General features: G+C 39.1%; 1 protein-coding gene across 7 annotated transcripts in view; it reads right to left on the bottom strand.

Annotated features, from left to right (window-relative positions):
* Nucleotides 1–27051, bottom strand: part of PICALM (phosphatidylinositol binding clathrin assembly protein) — a 74024-nt gene extending 46973 nt beyond the window's left edge. For all 7 annotated transcript variants that reach the window (XM_082303736.1, XM_082303737.1, XM_082303734.1 and 4 more), the window contains exon 1: nt 26722–27051. In XM_082303736.1, the coding sequence (XP_082159862.1) occupies nt 26722–26851 (130 nt within the window). In that variant the 5' untranslated portion in view covers nt 26852–27051. The remainder of the gene's footprint in view (nt 1–26721) is intronic.
* Nucleotides 27052–27495: the final 444 nt, after the last annotated feature.

The following is a 27495-nucleotide window of genomic DNA, read 5'->3' as shown; positions in this document are numbered from 1 at the left end:
ACTGAGGATTCATACCCAAGAAACAAGAAGCGATCCTCTACACAAAGCAGCTACTAAAGGCTAAGGCGTTGATTTGAAGTACAGCATCTACTCCACACTAGGCATGCAGATGTGGATTAGCCAACCCGTGGTAAGCGATCATACGATTCTTGACCTATGGCAAACACGAGGCAGTCAGGTCAGATAGTAACACATCAAAGGCATCTGCCACAAATCATCCTAGAGAACACGTGCGCTTTTAACGTGTGCCTACGGCCTAACTCCTTGTGCAGAACCTCATTCTGCACTAAGCAGCCTCCTAAGACAAAGCTACGAAAAACTGGTTTACTTCCCCACAATAAGAACCATCAGGTAAGCTGAACATGTTTTCATTAACTTCTTTCCAGAATCTTACCCGTATTAATTTGCAGTAAGATTATAAAAATGTGGCTTGAAAATAGGCTTTGCTAACTCAGACTGTATCATTTGCAGTAACTTGAATAGTAAACTGAACATAAGCCAGAACTACGTACTTCATGTACGGATTATTTCCAACGGTTTAGCTATATCTCTCATTTTGAGCAACATTTCTATTTATAACTATCAACCTGAAAATATTTAGAACCACCACATCTTCCAGGCCAGAAAGTGTGCCCCAGACCTCTAGTTACTCCAAAATAGGCCAAGCAACTGTGACAGATTCCCATCTTGCTAACTATTGCTTTTTCATCTACTACACCAAAGATGCTATGTAGAGTGAACACATAATTGGTTATATTCTCCAACATGCTGACAGGGTTTTTTTTTAGTGAGAGAGACCGTAACCATCCAGTAAGCAGGCAATTAAAATATTGATCATTCAACATTAGTAGGCACACACAGTGCCAGGAGTTAAACACATGACATTCTTCAGTACAAAAAAAAAAAAAACAACCACCAAAAACAAAGGGAGAGTAAGGTAAAGGTAATCTCAGTTACTTAATTCTTTATTTACATAATGCTTCAGATACAGATGAAATTCAGATGAAATCAACTCCTCATATAATAAGTTTTGGCCAAACACCAAAAAGCTTGAAAATGCCGAACTGCTCTGCCCACTAAGTCACCTGCCCATTTTCTACATCTCATTGAATCTGAAATCATGTTTGCTAAAACAACTAAAAATATAAGACAATTCCGGTGCAAGATTCAGCAGCTGAACTTGCCCAGGACAAACTGCTGCAAAAAACTTATGTGGAAATTATGTGGCTATAGAAAATATTCTGGACTACATACTATCTTCGTAAGTTGGGAAGCTATGGCAGAACGAGTGATCTATGGAACAGCATCTCCAAGTAGCACTTGCAATGAAGAAGCTCATTGCCCCAGTGTTGATAAAAAAATGAAAAGGAAAATACGATAATATATAGTTCTTCCAGATTGGCTAAATTTAGTCTAAAACAGAACCAAAAAAATCTTCAGAATAAGAGCACTTTGCTCTTCATTCACACATTTGCCAATATTGCAGTTTTATGAAGTTGACTGGAAAATGATTAGGAAATCACTGCAATCCTGGGAAGCAGCTCACATACAATACTGAGACTAGCTACAACTAGAAAATAAAATAAGTCACAGGTCCTGCCAGAAACTCAAGACATTTGCATTGTAAGAATTAGCCCAATGCATTTATTTTTAAAAAGATATTAAAAACCAGAGCTCAAAAAGAAGAGCTCCAAAAGACAAGCAGATCAGTTCACTACTGCTCCTGTTTAAAGCATCCAATTTTCACACTGAGGCTATCCGATGTGTGAGCTGCTTTGCTTGGATGGCATGTTTTCTTTTTATCCCTGTTAGAGGTACTACTGTTATAAGAACTCAGTGTCCCCCCAACCAGCTTCTTACAGGAGTCGCCTGTGCTTGACATCCACCCACGGTCACAGAAATTGGTGTCACAAATGCAGCATTGCAACAGTGCAAGACCCAATATGGAAATGGCCATCTGAACAACAAAAGGGGCAAAATTTGCCTTAATGTATATTTTAACTTCAGAAACTAACAAACACTAGAAATACAAGGCATGATTAAAGACCGGCATGTATAGCATCATCATATTAAATATTTGATTTCTCCCAAACCAACATACAAAAGACACTACAGATGGTTAATCAAGTAAACCACATCCTAATAGCCTGAGCTAACAGCACCACTCTGGGTGCCTGTTTTAGTACACCTGTGGCAAAAATTAGAACCAGCTATATAAAAAGCAATGTGGAAACTAAGAAACCACCTCACAAGAAAAAAATAAAAGATGACAGCTACATGTATGATCAGTTCTATCTGAATAGGTTTGGGTTTCGTTTGGGTTTTTGTTGGTTTTTGTTTGTTTCGTTGGTTTTTTTAAGATTATTGAAGTACCAACCTATTAAATTAAGCAAATAGCTAATGTCTTTGTATCATTACCTTTGGGCAGATGTGTACATTACATATCTCTGCCCTGCCACAAGGTACTGTCAAAGCTTAAAGGTCATTTTGAATAGACTACGCACTTTTCAGATAGCATATGCTGCTTTATTTCAGATAAACACAATGCCCAGACAAGAAAAATACTATGATAAAAAGGATACATATATAATCATACACAAATTAAACCTTTCACAAAAAATTTTTAAAACCCTACTCTTCCAGAATAGTCAGACTCTCAATACTCTAAAATACAAAATACCAGCAGTTCAGCATGCCAGGAGAAGCGAATTTACCCAACAAACTCTATGAAGTTGTCAGGAAGCTCTCATTTGCCTTAACGCTTCATCTTTTCTTAACAGGATGAAAGCCAAAAATTATTATTAGAATTTAAATACATATTGATGGATCCAAAGTATAAGCCAAGTATGCATCCGATCAAGTTTACCTAATTGGTAAATTTATAACTGAAGCCAAAACACACAGCCAAGCCGCTTCTTTTTTAAATATAAAAGGAAATATAAAACATTTCTTGAATGAGTTGAGAAATTATTCTTATGAAATTATGTCCACATAGAGGAGTTCAATAGAACACAAGCCATCAAGCACATGGATTAGCTTTCAAACTGCAGAGATAACATGCTAGTGACTGACATTCCACTTGCACGAGGGAACACTTGTGGCTAATCATTAATGGTGGAATATGGGACAGTGTCTATACTTAAAGTAATTCTACTCAAGAGTGTGCATTTGCATATGATCAATCTTTTCCCCTTTCAGCTATGGACATACCAAAGGATTTTACTGAAGTGCTTGAGATTTAAAAAGCTATAGATACAGGATTATTTTTTTTCCTCTAGGGGAGCAATTTCTCCACAAGACAGAACATTCATAGCTGAAACGCTTTCATTTTATTACACTTTTGAAAATCATGTACAGGAGGGAAATTTTTGGTGTCTCCACTTAACCCAACAGCTGAAACAAACAAAAAAAAAAAACACCACACAGGTGTCTGCTCTGCTAAGACTCAAGTTCAATTCCCTTCTGTGGCTGTCTACATTTCAATTCGCATCTTATAACTCCCACGTTATACCACTTTCCACTACTTTAGGGTCTCATTTTCTTACGTTAATACTTGTCGCTCTAGCCAAATATTTCATCACTGGAAGAGAGTAACAAATGTGAAGTGTTCCCTCATTTGGTAAGCAATCTTAACTGAAATGCAAATGCTGAATATAAACACCCGTTACACAGTTCCACAGGTATGGCACTGCCAAGGGCTGGACGAGAATGTCAGCAGAGACACGACTGTTTCCCACATAATGACAGACAGCGTAGCAGCAGCTTATGCTGTCAACCGTCTTTAAGAATTTGGTGAACAATTCCAAATATCAGAAGTCAGCAAATTTGCATCAAACTGGTTAATGATCTGAAGCAATGGGGTTTATGCCGATAGGAAGTTTGCCACTAGACAAAAAAATTCCCTCCTTTGATTTTGTGTTAGGAATACAGTTACAGCAAGCACTAGTGGTGGTGTAAAGTTTAATTTACTATTTCTAAAGAAATTTTACAGATGCGGGATTAACTTCCCCCCACCCCCCAAAACAGCTAACATGATCTATGTACCCATGTTGACTTTAAATAGTCTCATCACAGGCTCTGCCAAGGCACACGTGCCTGCCACACCTTTCCTTTCCAGGAGGACATGGAAAAATGTTATACAATAGGAAAAATAGGTGTTATTGAGGAAAAAACAAACAAACAAACAGACACTCCAGTTAACAGTAAAGTTAATGGAACATTTGACAGCAAATCTCAAATGAAGCAGAAACTGAATTTAGACACACGTTGCAGCAGCTGCAAAGTTTCCCATGGTCAGTTTTTATTGTCATTTGCTGAACTAAGAATTTCTTTTTAGCCTGGGTGGTTTGTGTGAATGTTAACATGAAAGATTAGAAGTACCTCATCTCTCTGGTTTTTTTGAATTTCCATAACAGATCATCTTCCTACCTTGAATAGGAGGCAAGTCAAGATAGCCCCTTGTTTTCAAATGCCCAATATAAAGTACCAAGGAGAAGAGTTTCAACTGGCTGCTGATGATAAGTATTTTGGATTACTGTGGATATTTTTTCCACTCACCTCAACAAGCCGACTATGAAGGTAACAAGCACTTAAGATATTGCTTATTCTACTTGCATCCAGTTTCAAAAAAATATTTAAAAAAACCCCAAACTTGAAATTACTTCACAAATACATACCAGTTTTATTTGAAAAGTTTATGAACTCTAGCAAAAGCCCTTGAAAACATTTATAGAACACTTAACATGTTCTCTTCTTCAATATTTAAAGACTAGAGGATTTAGCTGTGCCGTAAAAGGATTTTGGACACTAATAAAAAACACAAGAAATCAGAAATACTAAAATAAGAGCAAAATACAGAGGTTGGTTGTAAACTCTGTTATTAAAATCCACTTCTACAAATGAACAGTTCTGATGACTGTGAACCCTAACACATTCAAATCTGACTCTACACATTCCAACAGACATTTTAAACCCAGATAACTTAATGGATGCTTTGTGTAAATTTCTAATTTCCCACCTCTTCCATAGGTGATATTCTTATTTAAATACAGAAAATAGGATTAGAAAGTTCCTGGATGTAAATAAGTAATTAATTTTCATTAGAGAACCAAACAATCTGTCTAAAAACAGTAATCAAAGTGGTTTTGAACATGAATTCAAGCACTCAAAATTGACAATTTTTTAAAATTGATTTCCTTGTCAGAGATACATTTGGTAACTGCAAATGAAGCCTGTGCCAAAACAAAGAAACCACAAATGGCATACTTAAGTGATCAAGCTAGAAAAACAGAGTGATGTTAAATTTCAGTCTGAGCCAGTAAATGACATTTAATCTGACAGAAGAATATTATATAACCAGCATGTATTTGAAAACTGAGGGGTACTTAAATTAAGAGAAAATACCTACATTTGCAGTTTAAAACAAAATATGACATAAACAATATTTATTCTAAATTGAGTTTTCTCTTCTGAATAAACCCATTTGTACAAAACTGCTTTTCTAAAATAAAAGTTTTCTACAGCAAACTTCCTGGTGGCTTCGCCGAAGTCATCTTGAGAGGAGGACAAGGAAGTCTGGACCACATATTTCTTATAATTAACAATAAAATTCCCAGTTGAAAATTCTTCCTCTGCATATAACGTTAGTCTAAGAGCTAGATTCACTGACTCAGGAAATAATTTATGGAAGAGTTAAAGAAATCTGAGAAGACCCACTCTGTTCAGGGCTTTCCATGTTTAAAAAGGAATGCGATTTAATCTTATTTATATTAGATAAGCAGGATAAAAAAGGCAGAAGGCAGTTTTAATATAATATAGAATAACTTGTTCTACAGCCAACAATTTATATTTTCATTTCATCAAGTTGCATCTTGTCTTTTTCTTCCAATTCAAATAAGACTATCATGTTCTCTCTCCTACCTAAAATTGCAATTTCTAATTGCAATTCTTAGAAGCTACTTCTCTCTATCAGTAACCCTGTGAACTCAGCATTATTGCCTCGGGTATCTCTAACTGTCTAGATTTACTCTTCTGGCAACTCTTTGACTAACCTTTACTTCTTATGTTTGAGAACTGTAAAAAATGATTAAGATACTTGCTGTGAAAAACAGAGTAAAAACGGGTTCAGCTGGACAACTGCTTCAATGAAGACTTCTCCAAGTAACATTAGGATTGTCTACCAAAACTCATCAGCAAACAAAGCATCGATAAATGAAACAGTGAAAGAAGTTAAAAATAAGGGAAGTGCAACTGAAAAACCTATAGGTAAGTCACACCGACAAACTTTTTTTTTTTTTTTTTTAAATTTTTCATCTTAATTCCCACATACAGATAGGTGCCAAATTACCATTTTGATCCACCATTCATAATGATTATTCAGAAGTCTCCACAGTTACAAATACTGCAGAAATGACAAGTCTGGCTAAGCTACCCTTACAGAGTCAATTTCTCAAGACATAGCAGAACATTGGTTCCCAAATCATTTCTTACCTTTAAATTTGCCAAGTACCCCCATCACACTTTAAAGGCTAACATTAAAATACTGCTAAATTTTGTCTCAACATCTCCAGCCACATATTGTAAATACAATACTCTAATTTCAACTACATTTGTCTCATTAATCCAGAAACAGTTACAGGCACAATTACACAAGCATAAGTGTACCGTGACAGCACATAAACAAGTTACAGCGGTTTAGAAACTGAATATACCAACACCACAATCCTTCCTCTTATACGCTCATCTAATCTGATATATTTCTCCTTGGAAAAAATGACAATTTTAAGCTGTTCCATTCATCCTGCAAGCATCATCACTTCACACTTTCAGGCAAGAGAAGTTGCTGGTATTCTGTGAAGCTCAATTTCAGGAAAATAACCTGAACTGACAGATCATCATAGCAGAACAAATAAGTTATACACACTTAGGATCACAGAATTATAAAATAATTCATGTTGAGCAGAACCTCTGGAGGTCATCTGCTCTAATCCCACATCTGAAACGGGTCCACTTAGACCAACTAGGTTTACTAAGCTCCACTCAGCTACTGCAGAGTCTTGACTAAACTTACAGGCTGTTAGAACCTGGATCCCTCTGAGGAAAGAGTTCTCAAAGACATCCAGTTGTGGAACTAGTATCAGTCACAACTAGTTTTGTTCAGTTTTATGACTATTCCTCTCCCTTTTTATATAAGGGAAAGGCTATCAAGCTCACAACTGAACCAACTTGGAACTAATGGATCTGGCTTATGTGGCTACTGCTACACGCTAACTCATTCCTTCATTCCCCCAACATTTCTAGTCTTCAAGTTGAATACAAACCATAGCTTAATTCCCCTGGGTCTTTATGTAAGTTTAACACATCATGAAAGTTAGTTTAGACCAACACAAATTTGTAAGAACAGGTCAGGATGGTTACATGAACAGTTAGCCTAGGAGAACCATCAACGGGGAAGCAAGAGTGTCCTGGTTTCAGAGCAAGGCTTAAATTATACTTTCATTCCAACTCCCTCAACTAACTACCCTTTATGTTACTTTGAACACCAGCTACTTTATTTTCAAAGCCCCTCATAACTTAGGTTCAGCCTATCACATCTCAGTTGCTATCAAATCACAGAAATCAATCAAGTTTGGAAAAGACCTCAGTTAACATGTAATTCCCCTGCTTCACCTTAGACATAATTACCCATAGGATATGCTTTCATGACAGCTCACTGACATAAAACAGGGTGGTCCCATTCCTGTCTCCACCTGCTAACAGCCATGCACTTCCATTGCTTATGTTATGCCAGCACTGGCGTGCTTCTCATCAAACCATATTAATTGCTCAGAAAAGAAAAAAAGCCTATCTTAAGTGGTGGTGGGTGGGATGACGGGACAACCCACAGCGGGACACAACCCTGTATAGTTTTTCCATTGTCCTACAAGATAAAAAATGGCTCACAGAGGACCAAAACTGGCAAAAGCCACTACGGAAGAGATGATGACATGCAAAAGTAAGAAGAAAAAGAGGAAAAAGGGAAGTGGACAAGTCCTCCCACTTTCAGCAACAATAAGGTATTATATTACTCGACCATCCAACTACAGTCATCCACTGTTCTCCAAAGATGTCTGCCTTGGCCGTCAGTGGTTACTCCACATCTCCATAATTCCAAGTTTCCTTACACCTATCTTATATCCCAAGAGCCCACTGTTCTGGCACAGATTATAAAAGGAACTTCCTCTTGTCCTTCTCAGTGGAGAGAGAACATCCACCCTCTGCATAGAAGCCATCAACACAATGGAAAAAACACTGTTCTCTGTTATCTACTTTCTTAATAAAATAAATATTTTTCTTTCAATGTTTCCTAACTTTCCCATCTTAATTCAGCTGATCTCCTCTGGATTCTCTACAGTTTCACTAATTTTCTATAAGACTTGTGCTCCAGACCCTTCACCAGCTTCGTTGCCCTTCTTTGGACACGCTCCAGCACCTCAATGTCCTTCTTTGAGTGAGAGGCCCAACACTGAGCACAGTACTTGAGGTGCAGCCTCACCAGTGCCCAGTACAGGGGCACGATCACCTCCCTGGTCCTGCTGGCCACACTATTCCTGATACAAAATTGTTTTTGTTTTTTTGATTTTTTTAATGTAGTGCCCCAAGCTGGATACTGAAGCTCCCCAGCGCCAAATATAATGGAAATAACTTTCCATCCCATAATACAGTCTTCTATAGACATACAGAAGGACACCCATCTTTCCTGCAGCCTCACATTGGTGGTTTATAATGAAAATGAAATGAGCCAAAGCCTCTTGTAGTGCTCCCGCACTTCGAGATAGTCCTTTTATACTCAACTTTGACAGCCTCCTTACCCATTTAGAACTTTGCACTTGCAAGCATTCATGGAGCACTACTCCAATTTATCAGCGTAACTTTGTCTTCTAATCTTGGTCTGAAGAGCAGCTGCAAACATTCCCAGCACAATGCTATTCTCTGTTAACACGTGGTGTATTCCAACATACCGGTTATTAATAAAAGCATCATTAGAACCAGATACAGACATATTCTCCACTTGAAATATCCTCCAATTTGATGGCAAAGCGATGTAAGCAGCCTGTATTGAAGCAGTTCTCCCATGCACTACTTAGATTGAGAGTCATGCAGAGAAAATACGCCAAAAACATGCTTGTTACCTGCACCCATCAAGATCATTTGTTCTAACAGGAGAGAACTCTCTTTGTTAAAATCTTAAAATATTAATCAATACAAAGCTATCTAAAAGATACTAGTTATCGTTCTAAAGGTTAATTTTCCAGGTCCTCTCCTCTCCCTACAATTCCTTTTCCTCTGCTGTTCTTCAGTATTCGCATCTTCTTGAGAGACAGTCGCCAAAAATTTAAGAGATTATTTAAGCTAGAATCAGAAATTTCATTTCAGATGATGTTTACCAGGTCCTGCCAATTTGAATTCAACTAACATAAGTAAATATTCCTTAACAGTCTTCTGGAGAGAGGAAAGAGGACAAAAAAAGCATTCCTTTCCTCTTCTAAAGAATAACTGTATTAAATACCTGGTCACAATTATCTCTCTTGTGACGCTTAAAGAAAAAAGGCCTGTTAATGTTTGAGCCATCTCAGTACCATTTTCTCCCCTTTTACACAGGCATGTTTTTAAGTTAATTATTTTTGGATGCAGTAATGAAATTAAAGGTTATGGAACTCTGAAGTAGATGTGGCTTACTGGCAAAAATTTCTTTAGATGAATAACCATCAGTGATTCCACATCTTTCTGCAAAAGAACCGTTTTGGCACAATAAGCTACATCTCCACAAGAGATTTTTGCCAGTATTGTTTTTTCATCACAGCTTTCTTAGTATGCCATTTTAAAGAGTGAGTTATAAGCTCTTTTCAGTACAAAAATACACATTTTTATTACAAATCCAACATGCAGAGAAAGTTTTTAAGCATACATATATAGTGAAGTTGTTGATATACAGTAAAGTCATGATCAACGAATACAAGCTAGAAGTCCAAAGAAAAGCAGTCCACAGCTATACTGGGCACAAAATGTGAACAGCAACTCCCAACTAACGTTCATACCAGTGGACGTTTCTGTCAGCTCAGCCTACACCCGATAATCCATGGCTCACTACAACTGTCTTGGCTGAGGATTTGAAAGCCTGACTTTGAATCCTTTCATACTTCAAAGTGACAACATACCTACATACACGGGAGCAGTTTGAAAGACCTCTCAAAAATTACTATCTCCCAAGTGCAACACTATTATTTAACTGAAACATGTACACAAGGTTTAACAAATTTAAACTAGGGGGGGATCTATGAGCATGAATGATCCAGGTCACAAAGATAAAAAATTTTCTGCCAAACACTGTTGTCAAACTTTTCTTCCTGCACAGCATGTATATATTGTTTGTAATTTTCAAAGTTTGTGAACTCCTAATTGCCTCTATTTCATATAAAGAAGAGATGGGCGCATAAGATTACTTCTACAGGTAAGATTTTTCTCCCCCTCTAATTTAAGTAAGACAGCTTTTCCGATATCCAAGTATTTTTCTTCTGCTAAAGCATTATCCCTGCAAAGTTCCAAGTATTATCAACATTACGTTACTCTTAAGAAAAGACCTTAAGTTCTTCCTCTAAACAAGACAACAAATCATCTACTGCTTCAGCACCCTAAGGCCGAGAAATATGCAAGACATGCTAAAACTACTGAACACTTTTACTCCACATTTAATTCCTATGCTACCATTTAAAACCATTCAATCATGAAATCTCATCCAAAATAAGTATTAGCTCCCACACACACACCAGCGCATTATTCCCACTGAAAAGTATCTGTAAACTTAGAGCCTTGATCCTATCTTTACAAACATGCTTAATAGTGAGCCTATGAATCATATTCTAAAGGTGATTCTTGATTACTGGATGAAAAATGCCCGTATGGCCAACTAACATGACAATTCTTGCATAAGCAGTACATTCAATTTGAGTATTTAACTCATTGCCCTATTTAAACCAGGGAGAAACAAATATTCTTTTTCACTGATCATTTGAAACTGCTAGTTTCAATGCATTCATGAATTAAATTATGAGTAGTTGTTTGTTCAACATTAAGTCAGTATTTTCAGAGCACATAACTGCAAACGCTTGAGGATGCATCCACTTTAGGTTCTGACAAGCTAGAAAGCGGGTACATACCTTAAGTGTCCTGTATGAGCAGCGCTGTTTGAGAATACATTAGGACGGGGGGGGCAGGCTTTGATTTTGAATGACAGCCATCTGATTCAATATTGAAATAAATATTTAAGTTTAATATATTAGAGTATAATATTAAGTTATTATATTAAATATTATAATAAATATTTAAGTACCCAATATAGTATTTATAGTGTGGACAATCATACACAGTGGATGGATGGAAGCACAATGAATTGCATTAGGTGGAACATTTCTACTTTGATGAAGACTAATTACTTTGAAAACTGTACAGCTTTAACACTACTTTTATCTACACTTTATAACACTACCGCAAACATGAAGCTATTTCAAGCAAACAGTCTGTGTACATGCAAGTTTACCCTATGATTTTACCTTAAGGTGCATAGAGAAGGCACATAACATGGTTTACAGAGAGCTGAGAGCGACCAGTATGGGATGCCAAAGCTATTAACCCTCAGGTCTCTTCATCACCACGTACACATTGAATATGTTATCATGCTGTTCTCTATCTTTCTCTCTGACAAGAATAGTGCCCAAGCCATCTGCCTTCGCATACTGTAAATTTTTGGATATAGTATGCACTTATAGCCCTTTCCTTCTGCTCTAAAGGAACTTATTCTGTAAATACTCCATAGCTATTACACCTCCATACAATAAAAAAGTTGTGTTAATGGATGTGTGTTAAAAACAAGACTTGTAAAATACAGGGACAAGCCTCTGTTGTACTGCCAATAGTAAGCAACCAGTACTTGTAGACTGCTCTCAAATACCTCCTAGACTCACACAAAGTACTAACAATATGCCCTTACCTGGCAGCTTGCTAGTGGTACAGTAACATTACTGTAGCCCAGCCTACTGGAACAGAGAAACCATTTTGTCAACAGCAGACACTGCAGAACAAAAAAAATCCTCAATAAGCACAACTCTATAGTTGTTTTGCAGAGAGGCGACTTATTTTTTCAAGAAGGTGGGCTTTTAACATAACTAGGGTTCACTTCAGTACCTAACCCTCCTCAATCCTGCAAAGAAATCCTGATCTCAACTTGTGGGAGTAAGTCCCATAGCTGTTGATGCCACCATTTGTGATTAAGCTAAATGGGCTCTCTTCAAAGCTACCAGTCCCAGATCTCACCTGGTCCATATGGGATTCAGATCAAACCTGTCAGAAAGTATACCCAAAGGCAGCCAAAGTACCTACGCCACCTTCCAACACCTGTGACTTCCTCAATCCTGCATTACAGAAAAACAGAGAAAACATGCCTAGCTTCATGCACAGCACATTTTGTCATTAAACACCTCTTGCACAGTTTCTAAATCTAAATACATGTATCTTCTAAATATACAAAGTATTCACACAAGTGTAATTTAGGTGTTTCTTGGATGTTTAATTTCCACATCACTTTATTCTAAAAGATGCATCAGAAAGTAATTTTGTAGTAGCGGTGTACCATCACTCTACAGCATAGTGAAACGGAAACCACCACCGAGCGTTAATGCCAGCCTGTCCTCCTGCCACATCTCACTGAACAGATTTTCGAGCAAAAAAAAAATTCTCCTGATTTTAGAACTTATTCACATTTTTTTCCCTTCGAACAGCAGTGCTGCATCTTTAATTAGACAGTTTAATGGACAAAACCAAAGATAAGAAATAACCAAAGCCATCTGATCTGAGGTTTTCCTACTTCAATACTTGCCCTGTTTCACTAGCTCAAAAGTCTTACTTTAGCAAAGTTGTTTGGAACATCTGTTATTCTCTCCCATTTTAAAATAAGACTTTGTAAGTTAGATTTCCTTCTAAACAGAATCTAGTTCGGAGCAAGAATAGCCCATTTTTCCTGAATGCCTTTGGGAGCTGTCAGGAAACATGTATTTGAGTTAAAGGAGTTATGCCTCTGTATTTGCCTACCTCCATCAGTGCTGAAACTGCAGATGAAGATGTGTATATCCACCTCTGTACAGCGAAGTTTTTTGGTTAGACTATGACCTTCTCTTTCGAGTTTCTGGAAAGCACTCATGCCAAAACACATCATCTACTACGCAGCCTCCCAGACTGTGTAAGGCCCGCAGCACACTAAGTGTACTGGTGTCCTCAGCAAACCGGAAATTATACAGGACGATAAATGCAATGTAACTGTAAAAATATTTAAATGCATGGTAGGACATATTTCTTGGCAGATACCATCCTCTACAGCTTCACCTACAGTAAAGGGCTGCCCAGTTAATTACTGGCAAAAAAAAAAAAAACCCAGACATGTAATTTTGTGGAAATATGCCTTCTTTTGTCAAGAGTTCATGCTAGTTTGTTGTACAAAATAAGCTGCACTGTCAAGAGATTCTAACAGTGCAACAGCATCTATTAGAGGTCCTTTTGCCCCTGCAGTATATTGGCTAAAAACCAACACTCCACATTTAACTGCTTTTCATATACTTAGACAGTAGCAAAATTGGGAGTTTAGCCTGATAAAGGGAAAAATCTGGGAAACTTTTGCACCTAACACCAAAGAAGTTTCAGCCATATCCTAAAATGGTATGATTATTAAATCATGCTCTTCCAACACCATAAAGATGCAAAAATGCCTTTAAGTAATTTGGGTTCATTTTAACATAGGAAGTACAAAAAGCCCAGTACATAAACTTACTCCAAGTGGTACATTTTCTGGCATATAAGAAACGGAAGCAAGTCCAAACTATGTAGATTTTTTTTAAATTAATACTATTTATTACACAACAGTGCTACATGCTTTTCCTTATAAATAGCGCAATGCCCACCTGTTGGAGCAAAACTCCTCAGTAGGCTTCATCCCAGATTCTCGCTATGAAGAAACTTTATACACATCATACTACAATCCAGACATGCAATGTTTCCTATCTTGTGTGGAAAATCTGTATATCTTAACTTTCTGTTGATCTCTCAGGAAATACCTACAGCACGCCTCCGCAGTGCCCTGTCAGATGATGGCTTGCTGGTTTAGCTGACTAAACAGAGCTTAACAGGTCTTTATGAAAACTAGCTCCGATTTAAAAGCTTATAAACCATAAGAAGTAGCCTAACAAAAAAGGAAAAAGGGAAAAAGTGGGGAAAATAAGGCAAAATCAAGAAAATCACACTGCTAATAAGCAACAACACAAAACAAAACACACATTTCATGAGGGAGTTTTGCTGAGGAATCAATTTTTTTTTTTTCTGTAGTTTCTGTAAAAGAAGCTGGTCAACCCCAAACTAGTAACCCTCAAGATTTTACCACAGGAGTTCTCTCTCCACTGACAATGCAGGTGCAATAAAAATACTTGCTCAAAGGCTGCTGCACAGCTTCCCTTACCAAATCTCAGTTAACAGACCAAGGAGGAAAGCAATTTAAATTATTTGCTTATTATATCACACAATGTGTTTTCTTAAAGAAAAAAAAAAGTCCTGACAAATTATTTCAATGTGCAAAGCAGCAAATCCTCAAACTTCCAATATTTATCACTCAATGAAAATCAAACACCAACCTTCTCCTACAAACTGACTGGCAGAAAATCACACAAGCCAGCACAGGTTTACACAGGTGAGTACTTGGGTTAGCATCTCATCAAATAGGCTAAGTTTTGTACTCCCTGATGTTATACAAAACAGTCTGAACACACAGTTTTGCAGAATGTGTCAGATTTTTCTTTCTCTATGCTGAAAAACTGAAAGAAAAATAGTTGGCTTCATAACAAAGCATAGGGACTTTATACTAAAAAGTCTGAAATGAATTGTAGACATGAAATTGTGTTGCCTTCCTTCTATTCCTTGCTCTTTCCCCTAAATCTCACAAGTGATTTCTTCATGTGAAAGGCCATCTACATACCAGCCATCTCTATGTGACTACTGTCTACTAAGTGGAAATAATCATCATTTTTCCCAGCAGGAATAGGAGAAAGAAGCATAACAAAAACCATGAAGCTGCTCCTTCCATGCTAACATATTTGGTGACATGCAAAATTCTGGTAATTTTCGTTAAAAAAGTGTCACTACTTTCTAAATTACCAATTTTTTTTTTAAGCAGCTAAAATTCAAGATACCTGGATCTAGAGTACTTCTTGCAGCCATGTTAATGGCTCCATCAATTCCATACCATTTATTTCATGTTTTGAACTTAAAGTAGGTGAACTCATTAAAGGAGTTTTGTCACTGACAGCCACTTTCATACCTTTTCTTTTGGCCAATACGGGATCAGATTTTGACATGAACTGTTAGCAAACTGGATAAAACAGAACACCAGAGCTCAAAGAAAAAAAAAATTAAAAAATCACCTCTCCCCCCCCATCAAAACACAGGTATCTTCACAAAACTGCTTCAGCTGACACTCAGGTACTGTAAGTGTGCAGCTCTCCCATGAAGGGAGGCAGTCAAGTAAAGGAACAGCTAAAATCCTCCATGCTATTAATAGAAATGTTGGAAATGCCTGCCTAATTTAGCTTTTACTTCCTTCTTCAATATGGACTAACATCTCCCATGAGATATTTGGAACTCCCTGAGCAAACAAAACTCATCCTGGCTCATCCCAAGTACAACTGCAATGCACATTTGAATAGCACCCTTTTACAAGGGCACAAGAGCTAAAGGATCAAAACCATCCTTTACAGCCCATGTCAAAGCTGCTTAGAGTAAAAGTTTTAAAATATACTGTGATAGAGGTTAGGGTGGAGCAGGAATGGTCTTCATTGAAGACGGAGAGTGAAAATGAAGTTGTATATTTCCAGCACAATACATTAGGCTTTATGATTTTTAGTAGATAAAGCAAATGACCTTCCAAAAGGGAACCCACGCTCTTACAATGCTATTATGTCCGAGTTTCATAAATCCAGATCAGCTCTTGCCCTTATCCCCCAGTTTTACAGATAATTCGTGAGCACTTTATTAGTGACCATGTGGTTATCAAGTTTCACAAAGTTTTAGAGCAAACACGGAGCTTCAAACCCTTAAGTTTGAAACTGGACCAGTAAGGGAAGTTGTACACAGAAAGAATTCCTCTGTATGCCACAGCTTTCAGACAGGAATTTCTCTATTTACCATGCACAAAGACAGGGCCCTATCACAAACAGCCTCCAAGATAAACTAAAGCCAAGAGCAGAAGTAAATATCATCTGCCTTTTGGTCCTCAGTAACAGAAAGATGACTTCAGCGAGATTCTATCTTTAAAGTGAAATAGTTTCATAAAAGTTCTAACAATGTAAAAAAATAGTTATTCCATTTGCTTCAAAGTAAGATTTGTTCACTGGTTAAAACCTCAGAGAGCTAAAAAGAATATGGAGCTATAGTAAAACTAGGTGTTAGAACATCTCGTGTCAGCCCTAGTACATACCAAGAGGCTGACCACATTCTTGTCTACAAAGGCTCCTCATTAATAGTTTAAAATAAGGACAAAAGCATCTCCTCCAATGCATTCTATTTTACTTGCAGATAATTAAATCTGAAGAAAGTCTCCTTATAAACAAAACAGAAAAATCAGCCCCTGAAAATGTAAGAGCTTCAAATTCAATGTAATTCCAAATACAATGTAATTCCAAACATCAGAGGTTGAATCAACCGTGCTGTTCCCTGGTATTTGAGAACTAACACAAAACCTCTTCTGGATTTCCATCCACTTACACACCAAATTCAGCACTGAAACAAATTTCATATATTCTATATTTTTAATGCAAAGTAATCTGCTAGGAACTTTACTGATGTTGTAGCTTTAATTACATTTGATAGGCTTAATGATGCTACTGTTGTGGCAAAGCATTCCAACTGAACAGATCTGGAAGGAAGTTTGAGCCAGCTCCCTATCGACTATCAAGAACTTAAAAATAAAAGTCTATATTCAGACCATCGTTTTCCCCCAAAACACAACATGGTGTGCTAGTCCCTGCGTTTCAAACGGTTTACAGTTAGGAGTTGTGCATCCCAAGCTTTTCCATCAGACAGCTAGTCAAATGGAGCAACTTCCTATGCATTTCGTATCCTTATTATAAATAACTACAGCCCAGGAATGCAAAAGTGCTCATATTTGGTTTCCATTGACTTTTCTTTCATTTCTATGATTAAAATCCACTTCACGTATATTTTTGATATGCTAAATTTTATTCCGCAATGTTGTACTGTGACACTCAGGACTGAAATGCAAGCACGCCAGGGAGAAAGAATTCCTACTGAATTTAAGACAGGTTATTAATATATTACAGAAAATTTTATTAAAAGGATAATAAATCCAAATTCAGTAATTTAAATAAAAAACAGCTAATTAGAGCATGTCAAAGTGATATTGACTGTCACCCTAAGAATTAATTAAGAATTAAAAACTACCCAAGGATTCCAGTATATGTCTAAATAGTAAACAAACTTGGCTTGTCAAAAGGAAAAAAGAACATATGGATATTGTTCAGAAAGGCATTTTTTCCTGTTTAACTGCGACTATGATTTGAGCAGTACTAGTTGTAGCTCATGTTGGATAAAATGTAATTGCAAGTAAAACATCTCAATTTCACCCCTAAAACTTACAAACTGACATAATCGGACATAATCGTAAAGACAGAAGAATGAAGGTATTTTGTGAGTAAGCTAGACTCAATGAAGCTAGCTTTACATCAATACAGAAATGAAGAATTGCTGTGAACTACAGCTGTATGTGGCTGCTATACATAATCAAGTAAATATTCCTAACAGACTGATTTTTAAATGAAAGTTATTTTTAATCTCTTCGTAACAGTATATTCTCTGAATTACAAACACCAATGGTTGCTGGCAAATAGAAAAAGGGACAGACAACTAAATCCAATCAAATTACACCACCATTCTCAGTATGGTAGCTTAACCATCACAATAGTTTAAACAACTTTTAACACTTCACATAAAAAATAAGGTCGAGTCAAGAATACACAGAGTTGTGGATCAGAAAAATTGGAATCATAGAATGTCCTGAGTTGGCAGGGACCCACAAGCATCATCAAGTCCAACTCCTGTCCCTGCATAGGACAACCCCAAAAATCACACCATGTGTCTGAGGGCGCTGTCTTATTGCTTCTTGAATGTTGTCAGGCTCGGTGCCATGACTACCTCCCAGGGGAGCCTGTTCCAGTGGTCCACCACCCTTTAGGTGAAGAACCTTTTCCTAATGTCCAACCTAAACCTCCCCAGCAGATCTTCCTGCCGTTCCCTCACGTCCTAGCATTGGTCACCAGGGAGAAGAGATCAGCGCCTGCCCCTCCTCCTTCCCTTGTGAGGAAGCTGTAGACCACGATGAGGTCTCCCTCAGTCTCCTCCACGCTGAATAGACAAAGTGACTTCAGCCACTCCTCGTACAGCTTCCCCTCTAAACCCTTCCCCATCCTTGTGGCTCTCCTCTGGACACTCTCTAGTAGCTTTGTATCCTTTTTGTACTGTGGCACCCAGAACTGCACACAGGACTCAAGATGAGGCCGCACCAGTGCGGAGCAGAGCGGGACAACCACCTCCCTCGCCTGGCTGGCAGGACAGTGCTTGATGCACCCCAGGACACGGTCGGCCCTCCTGGCTGCCAGGGCACGCTGTTGGCTCACGTTCAACCTGCCATTGACCAGAACCCCCAGATCCCTCTCTGCAGGACTGCTCTCCAGCCTTTCGTTCCCCAGTCTGTAGGTACATCCAGGGCTGCCATGTCCCAGGTGCAAAATCCGGCACTTGCCCTTGTTCATAAAGTTTGAAAGAGGTTGCAATGATGGCTGCAACTCTTATGGCAATACTGGGTGGGGAGAGGGAGGGGAAGGGATAAATCAGATTCAAATTCAAGTGTGACCCAATTTCCAATTAAGTATCGACCCATCTGTCAGCCAGAGCAGAGATACCAGCCAAATAAGCCAAGTGCAACTGCAAACAAATGTAGGTAAAATGCTGATGTGATTTCTGAACATATGGCGAGAAGAGGGGAAAAGAGGGACACAACACTACTTGACAAAACTAAACGCAAAACAAAAAGCACACACCTGAAAAGCAAGAGACAGGTACAGAAGTGTTGCCATATCACATTACAGCTCATTATCCACCCCAGAAGAATCCAACCATTGCCAACAGCAAAGCAAGTTACAAGCAGCCTTTAAGAATGGCAGAGAACATGAAGACACCCACTTCTACTCTTTGATAGCCAAGACACTCAACCTTCTGATTTGGCAGATAGAGCAACAAATCACAGACAACCAGAGCTGCTCTGAGTGGATTTACTGACAGATTAAAGGCATTGAAAAAATCTAAAAAAAAAAAAAAAAAAAAAACCAAACAAAACCAAAACAAAAACAAACAAACAAAACCCAAAACAAATAAACAAACAAACAAACAAAAAGTTTACTTCTGTTTGCAACCTGAGTTTAGTTTAAAATTTGATATATTATCCATTCTGGGTTTTGAAATCCAGTTTACTGTTGTAACTTTAGGAACTTATGCTGTGCAGTAGAATACCAGTGGGTTGGTTTTGTTAGGGGGTGGGGGGGAGAGGAGTGTTTTGTTTTTTTTAAAAAAAACAAAACAAAACCAAACCAAAAAAACCCCACAAATTGAGGAAATTTCCTCAACAAAAACTAACTGAGGAATGATATGAATTTCACTACCACCTTTTTCAACAGGATTAAAAAGTTTTTACAAGTTATTAATGTGGAAAACCTTTTTTTTTTTTTTATACACTAAATATTTGACTAGAAAACAGTGTTATTAAGGATTCATAATTTGTGCTTTAAATTGTATTAAATGAACTATTAAATATTGGCAAAGGTTACAAACAATAGAGATACTTTGTTGATGTCATAGCATGCGGTTGGCAACTGGAATAGCTGAGCTACATGCTACTGCAAGTACCATATTTAGAGTAAATATGTGAAATACCAGAGTGCAGTTTCAACCCGTGCAAACTTATCACTTCCTATATAAGCAAAAGAATCACTGCTGCTAGAACGGCACTGCTGCTAGGTCGTACGGATGTTGTGACTGAAGGACTGCTGGCTTGGGAGGAAGCAATAAAGAACATTAAGTGAAGATTTCAAAAGTGTCTTTTCAGAAGAAAGGGAAAAAGAAGGGGTTGATGTGGAGAGCTCTTCCTCAGTAAGTTGACATAGGTCTGAAGGAAATTATATAGGAGAGCTCAGGATGAGTATAAAACCCACCATTTGCATTTTTAATTTTATAGACCATGCATATATGATGACATGAATTAAAATAAACCCACAGGACTTCCCTTTATGCCACCAGTGTTCACTCCAGTAAATTTTCTTATGCTTCATACTAGCCTTTTGGTGTTATTTTACACCCTCTGTTTTGAGATAAAACTTATAAAAGCCTAATTTACTCATGGTTAATATTGCAAATGAACCGGATAAACATTACTTTAATAAAGCTCCTTTAGCAAAATAGCACAGGAGATGTTTAACCACAATCAGAAAATCCAGTGTATTTGTTAAGTCTTTATGAAACGCTTAACTTCATTAAGTTATTTTCACACAGTTAATACAGCTTAGTTCCCTAATTTCTCAAGTCTCCATACCCAATTCGTCACATATTACTCATAACTTGGATTTGCCATCAGTAGATTTGAAAGTACCACAAGTTAGCACTGAATTTACTAACAATATTTTGAGGTTTAGAAACTACCAGCTAATTGATAAAGCTCTAATGTAAAGCTGGGGTGAAATTCGAAGCGCAACAGTATTTCTACTTCCTTTGAGTCTACAAGGATACAGAGTTAATACAAGTTCATACCCTGCCTGCTCTCAGTCACATTTCACAATGAAGAAAACTGCTAGAAGAGCAAGAAAACCATCAAACCCAACAATTTTATATCAACATCAGTTTCTTTCCTTTCCACTTGGCTGCAGTTTTTGGCCAGTTATTTCTTGTTTACTTCTAATCCAGTGCAGACGTAATCAGTAATAAAATCTCTCTCCTACCTAAGCCTTTGCAAGATAACATTCAGCTCCAAATTACAACTACTTCTAGCGTTAAGACTTCAATCAGCAGGAAATCTAAATGGTTAAACTCACATACTGATGGACACAAAACCCGGTTCTCTGACACAAAGCAAAGTTTTCATTGCTGCAGCAGAAAAGTTTACTAAGATACTCAGAAGTAAGAACACATACTTCAGACTATTGCTTTAAACTTGCATTACAAACTATTTGGAAATGTTTAATAACTGTCCCACTACAGGACTTCAAGATTTTATAAACAAGTTATTTACAATAGTTACCCGATTCTTCTAACATGCTGAGGAACAGCTTCTGCATGGTTTACAGAAAATAAGATTGTGCATATCTGACCAGTAGTAACCGGGCTATTTTTAAAGAAGTAATTGATGTTTGAGAATTAATGAGTAAAAGGATTTAAGATACTGAGAAACTTAAATTTAAGAAGGCTGTTAAAATAATTAAGCTTTCAAATATGAAAGTGTCTCCACTTCAGAAAATGTGTTACATTTTCCAGGGAGAGCAAGAAGACCGTAACATTTTACAAGTGAACTTTCCCAGCATTCTACCAGCACCACTTGCTACCGTAGTGTACTGATCATGTACTTTGCATAAGGCAACATACACAATGTAAAAAAGAGAAGCTTTAAATTCTGTGTTGGATAAGTCACCTCTTTTGCATTATTATGCAAACTAGTGCTACTTTGTGAACCAAGTCACTAGGAACAACTTAAAACTTTCACATCGACGGATCAAAAACTGATTTTAAGATTAGGAACTAAAGACTGAAATAGATTATTAGGTCACAGGCTGAACTGCAGAAGAATGCCTCTTCCAAGCATCACTTTCAGAAGATAAGAGATGACTGCACCATTAAAAAAAAAATTAAAAATTTTTAAAAACTAGAGCTCCAGCCCAAAGTTACATGACACCTGAATAACCGCAGCTGACGGGAAACAATGGCAGTACAAAGATTCACAGTAAGCTGATTACAGGTGTCCTACAGCTTCTCCTCCTTAGTTCCTGCCTCTTACTTCATCCGAAGTAGAATACTGCTTCAGGCTAAGTAAAATAAAACAACAGCTGCAGAACTAAATGGCTATTCTTTCTGCAAATGAGCAGCTGTAGTAGAAAATTGGCCCTCTGGCAGTCTAGAGGAGTATGATAGTTCTCATACTCTACTAAAAGGCAGAAACAAATATTCCAAAGGAATTCTAGTAAAAAGTTAGGAAAAGTTGGCTAAGGAAGAAATGATAAAGGAATCATGGAAGAACTGAGAGAGAAAAACGAACACTTCAAAAGAAAGTTGTAATAATGCAATTATCTGTATTTGAAATAATTACAGTTACACAGAACAGTTCTAAGCAAAAATAACAACAGACTGCCTCCAGAAATTTAAGTCAACTATAAAGTGGGAAGCAAAGCCATGAGAAACTTCAGGTAATCCTGCCAAAACCAGAAAGAAAATATGAATTTGGTGAAGTACTACAATACCATAAAAGGAATGTGGACAATCTATTTCTGCTGGAGAACAAAGCAGTATCCACAGACACCAGGAGTTAACTCACCACATCACTGAAATAACCCAATTACGCTTCACGATGTAAAGGCAGGTAAGCACTTAAAATGCTGTTTTTCCCCAGCTTTACTATAAATCTCTTGAGATACAGAAGAAAGAAATGATCCTTGTCCCTCAGTGCCACAAGATACCCCCTGCGTACCATCTCATTTGAAAACAGAAGCTGTCCCCAGCACAGACATAAAGCAAGTCTTTAGCTGGACTTTTATTTGTACTAGTAGTAGCCACTAGACAAAACCAAAACAGCTGACACTACGGACTTGGGAAATAAGTTCCCAACAAGCTCAATTAAGTTTACTTTCACTTACATAGCTTCTCACAAACACCTACACAACACAGGGCAGGGTGCTGGTTTGCCATCTTCCTTAAAAGTACAGATTTTTCTTCACAATAAGAAGTCAAGGAAGTTACACTCTGGCATAACTATAGAGCGATTTCCTGTTGAGAATGGATAATTACAGCATTGCAACTTCCTTCCAAGCCATCCATCCACATTCTCCTTTAAAGAGCGCTACTCCATTAGCTACAAGCAGGTAGGGTTACTGTGCCATACTCCTTCAAGAATCCAACCCTAAATGTGTTTTACATCAAAGCTGTTTTAACTACACTCCACAACATGCACACATACACAAACATTTTTATGCTACTGAGATATCGCTGCTACAGCAGTTTCACTGAACTGACCTAGTGAAACCTCCTACTTGGCATTAACTATGTGTCTTCTGGTCTTCCTAATATGAATTATGCGCCACATATACCTATGGAAGCACCATCCCCCCCCAGTAGGATCATGTGAAAAAAAGTGAAATCTGGCAACAGGTTTTCCAGCGCCATTTACATTCAAACAACCTAAAGCACTTGTTTTTAGCATCACTATACAGCACCAAACACAGCAACCAGAAGCTAAAAGCAAAAGAAAGGGCTGCATAAATCACAGCATACAAGTTAAACCCACAAACCAGTTTTGAGCTATCACTGCTCAGAGAGGTGTGAAAACTAGGACAAAGTCCTAGCGAAACTAGGTTTTCTGCACAAGAAATTTCATGAACTACGCTTTGAGGGTTTCAAGACTATTAAACCTGTCTGATTACTGTAAAACAAGTAATCCATCATTACAAAAGCAGCACCTAGATTACAAAACAGAGAATCCTTATTCCAGCTCTAACACTGGGCCTCCAAAACAGGAGAAAAAGCATATCCTGAGTGCAAGTATATGACCATAAGATGATTGTTGCTACCTATCATAAGCCGTGTCCACTTGTAAATTAGAATTGTAATTCTTTCTCTCTCAAACCAAACAAGCAACTAAGCTTTGTAACAGGAGAGAAGGAATGTTCTTTGCAGTAGATTACATTTTTATCATTATGGGCTAACAATGCCTTTTTACATTCTTTGATTATTAAGGTAACAGTCACTGAGGGAAACAGAGAGGGAATATACAAACCTAGGATAGGGAGCACTTCAGTTTTTGAACTCCATACAGTCAAGAGCAATATAAATAAGGATGGGAATAATCATGCGCACAGGTACCTATGTTGAATTTCCCCCCATTTGCATGAGTTAATGTGAGGCTGAGCTACTTAAATGTGTTCATGATGGCTCAATCTTAATAAAGAAAGAAAGATTTCAGTCAGAGATTTGGAGATCTGTACAAGCGACACAAATAACACATTAACAAGAACGTATGTCATGGTCACAGAAAATGCTACAAAACTAACGCTTCATTCCAAGACAGTAGTAGAAAACTCACCTTATCAACTCATCCAGGACACAACCTTTAACAAAGCAGGTTTTAACTGTCATTATCACAATAAACACTAATTAGAAAACTATTTAAGAAGCATGCCACCTATGAAGACTGGTATATTAACTGTCACTCACAGTGAGATGCCAGTTCATAGGACTTATCTAGTAGTTAAACTGTTTGTTGTAAAAGAAAGATACGTGCAAATAATTTAGAGGTGGGGCTTGAGTCACAGCTTGTGCAAAAAGCATTCATTTTTAAACATACAACCATAAACGGTATGAAGAAAGAAAACTTTCAAAATACAAAACCATGTGTCATTTCCTGATGCCAGGAACAGAGACTCCCAACAAACTTATTAGGGGCAGCATACAAAGCTTATCTACGCATGATCTATTTTAAGCACCAAAAAAAAGCGACTAGTAGTAAAACTAATAAAAACGAACAAGTTTGCTTTGCTGTGACAGAAGAATTCTCTGATAAAGAGGCAGGAACTGAGACCTTTAACAGTCTAGAGTAGACAAGGGAAATACAGAAATGGGCTTCTCATCCAGCAACTACCAGCTTTGCACAGAAGTTCAAGCACCCTTCTACAGCAGCATCCTATAGATCTCAACTAGGATGTCCCCTAGCAACCGTGTTCAGAACATCACCCTTGTATAGACACACCAGTCTGAAGAGCAGTTGTCTGGTCAGTTTGATGATCTTTTTTATAAAGCTTATACTGTAAAATAATTCAGCTGCTAAATGCCCTATTATTGAACTGTACTTTTAGCACTATTCCAGGCTAAACCTGACAAAGTTTTTTTCCAGAAAGCCTTCCTTCTGTTGTGTGAAATCCAGTAACGCCACAACTTCATACATAAGCCATATGACAAGGTGTTTGCTCTACCTGAGACTGAGTTACTTAAAGCCCAGAGATTTCCTCAGCCTTCTGACAGCCTGGGCTGACCAAAAATAACAAAGCCACTCAGTTACTATGCAGTCTTCAGGCAAGAGGTTAAATGGAAGAGGGAATACCACAAAGAAACTGAGTCAGCTGTTCTGGGACTACCCTAAAAAATTGATCACATCCCTCTCAGGTACTCACAGAACAAGAATTTCTTAAACCTTTAAGACAGACATGTTTTGGTGGAAAAAAGAAATAACTATAGTACAATTAATGCTAGTACTATCATCTGGTCTTCTCATTTGGATATAGAGCAACTCAGAAGGCACAAATTCAAGAGACATGAAGACCCAACCTTCTCCTCACAGACGTGGGTGGGAGGAAAGGAGAAAGCACGCATACAGAAGGCATAGCCACACATCTCTCTCCAGTGTCTTTCATTACATATTGGGGGAAGTGAAGGAGGGGGGAGGGGGGAGAGAAGGGTCCTTAAAAGGCCTGGAATAAATGCAAGATAATCAGGTATTCAAGCCAAGAACATCCTCATCCCTGTGACTTTACAGCAGTGGGACACACACTAATATGAGTTTTTAAGCCTTCCCACCTTGGATCTATTTTTAATAGAAGCTGAAAAATGGCCAGTCCCCATATGGGATGTTAAGCTCAGGTACTGAAGGTCTAAAGAAGTCCTATTAGGCCCATCTTCTCAAGTGAAGGAGACAGACTAGAAAGGATAAGACTAAGAACACCACCCTTACTGAGAGAGATTAGCCCCTCAAGCACTCATTTCACATTCTTCTATGTGGAAGAGTTACAAGAATGACAGAGAAGCATTTTTTGTTTTCTAGTAGACTGTCTGGGAAAGAATTAAGATAACTGATCAGCTATTCCTTATTGAAACTCCTGCACATCCTCTACAGAATGGGGGAGTGCTGCCCTAGCAAAACACAAATGAGATCAATTAGTACAGAAATTACAGCCCATTCCTCTGCTTGGCCTCTGTGGTTCTCTCGCTTCAAGGCAGGGGTATGGGGCAAGTCTTGCCCTTCAGAGGCTCACATTGTCCAGGGCCCCGTGCGCAGGGAAGAGCTAAGGCCCCTTCTGGAGAGCAGATACACTGAACAGCCTCTCCCAAGCTCTCCATCGCCACGTCCCCGATCCTACCCGCCACGGCCATGAGAACGTCCTATGCTGAAACACACTGAGCTCCTCCGCCTGACGAGGCTTCACGTCCCCGCCAGGCCGGTGGGACGGGAGGCAGCCCCACGGCGGGTACTCCGCTCCCCAGGACCCCGACAGAGGGGGAAGCCCGGCGGGACGCGCGGGGAAAGCCCTTCGGCCGCCATCCCTCCCCAGTACTCACAGTCCAGGTGCTTCTTCTTGGGCCCCATGACCTCGTGGGTCGTGGCCTTGCAGACGGTTTTCGAGACCGCCGAGCCGGTCACGCTGTGCTGCGCCGCCGTGATGCGGTCGGTGAGGCTTTGGCCGGACATGGCGGGTTGCTGGCGGCGCTGGAACCGAGAGCGGCTCCGTTCCCTCCTCAGGGGCCGGGACGGGAGGACTAGCCGGGGGATGGAGCTGCACGGACTCCTCACCCCGCCGTGCCGCAGGCGGCCCCCGCTCCGCCCTCAGGGACGGACCTGTCACCCGAGCAGGGACCCCTCCTCCTCCCACCCCCCTCCCCCAGCCGCCGTCCCCTCCCCCTGCGCGCCTTCCGCTCGGCCGGGGACAGGGGACACACACTGGGCGCCGCAGGAAAATGGCGGCGGCGGAGCTCCTCCTCGGATCTTTCCGGGGCCGCCCGCATCACGTGACCCCACCTCCGGCGCCCCGCCCACGTGACACGCACCGCCCCTCCTCGGTGCGACGAGGCGGGGGGGGTGTCACGTGGCGAGGGCGTGGCGGGCGGCGGCCGTTGCGTGGTGACCGTTGGGGCTGGCGGCAGCGGCCGCCCCTCAGCGCCCAGGGCCTCGGGAGGGGGCGAAGCGGGGAGGGCAGGCACAGCCCCCCAAAGCTGGAACCCCTTCCCCTCGGGCAGGCAGCGGTGGGTGGGTTGGGAGCGTGGGTAGGCCCCCGTTTGGGTTCAGCAGGGCGGCTTGAAGGGCTGTGTAAACTCTCGTGGAGCAAGCGGGGTGTC

Source organism: Platalea leucorodia, assembly GCF_965183815.1.
Source record: "Platalea leucorodia genome assembly, chromosome: 2".
Taxonomy (NCBI): domain Eukaryota; kingdom Metazoa; phylum Chordata; class Aves; order Pelecaniformes; family Threskiornithidae; genus Platalea; species Platalea leucorodia.
Note: the sequence above shows the minus strand (reverse complement) of the source record. Positions and strands in the feature narration are given on the sequence as shown.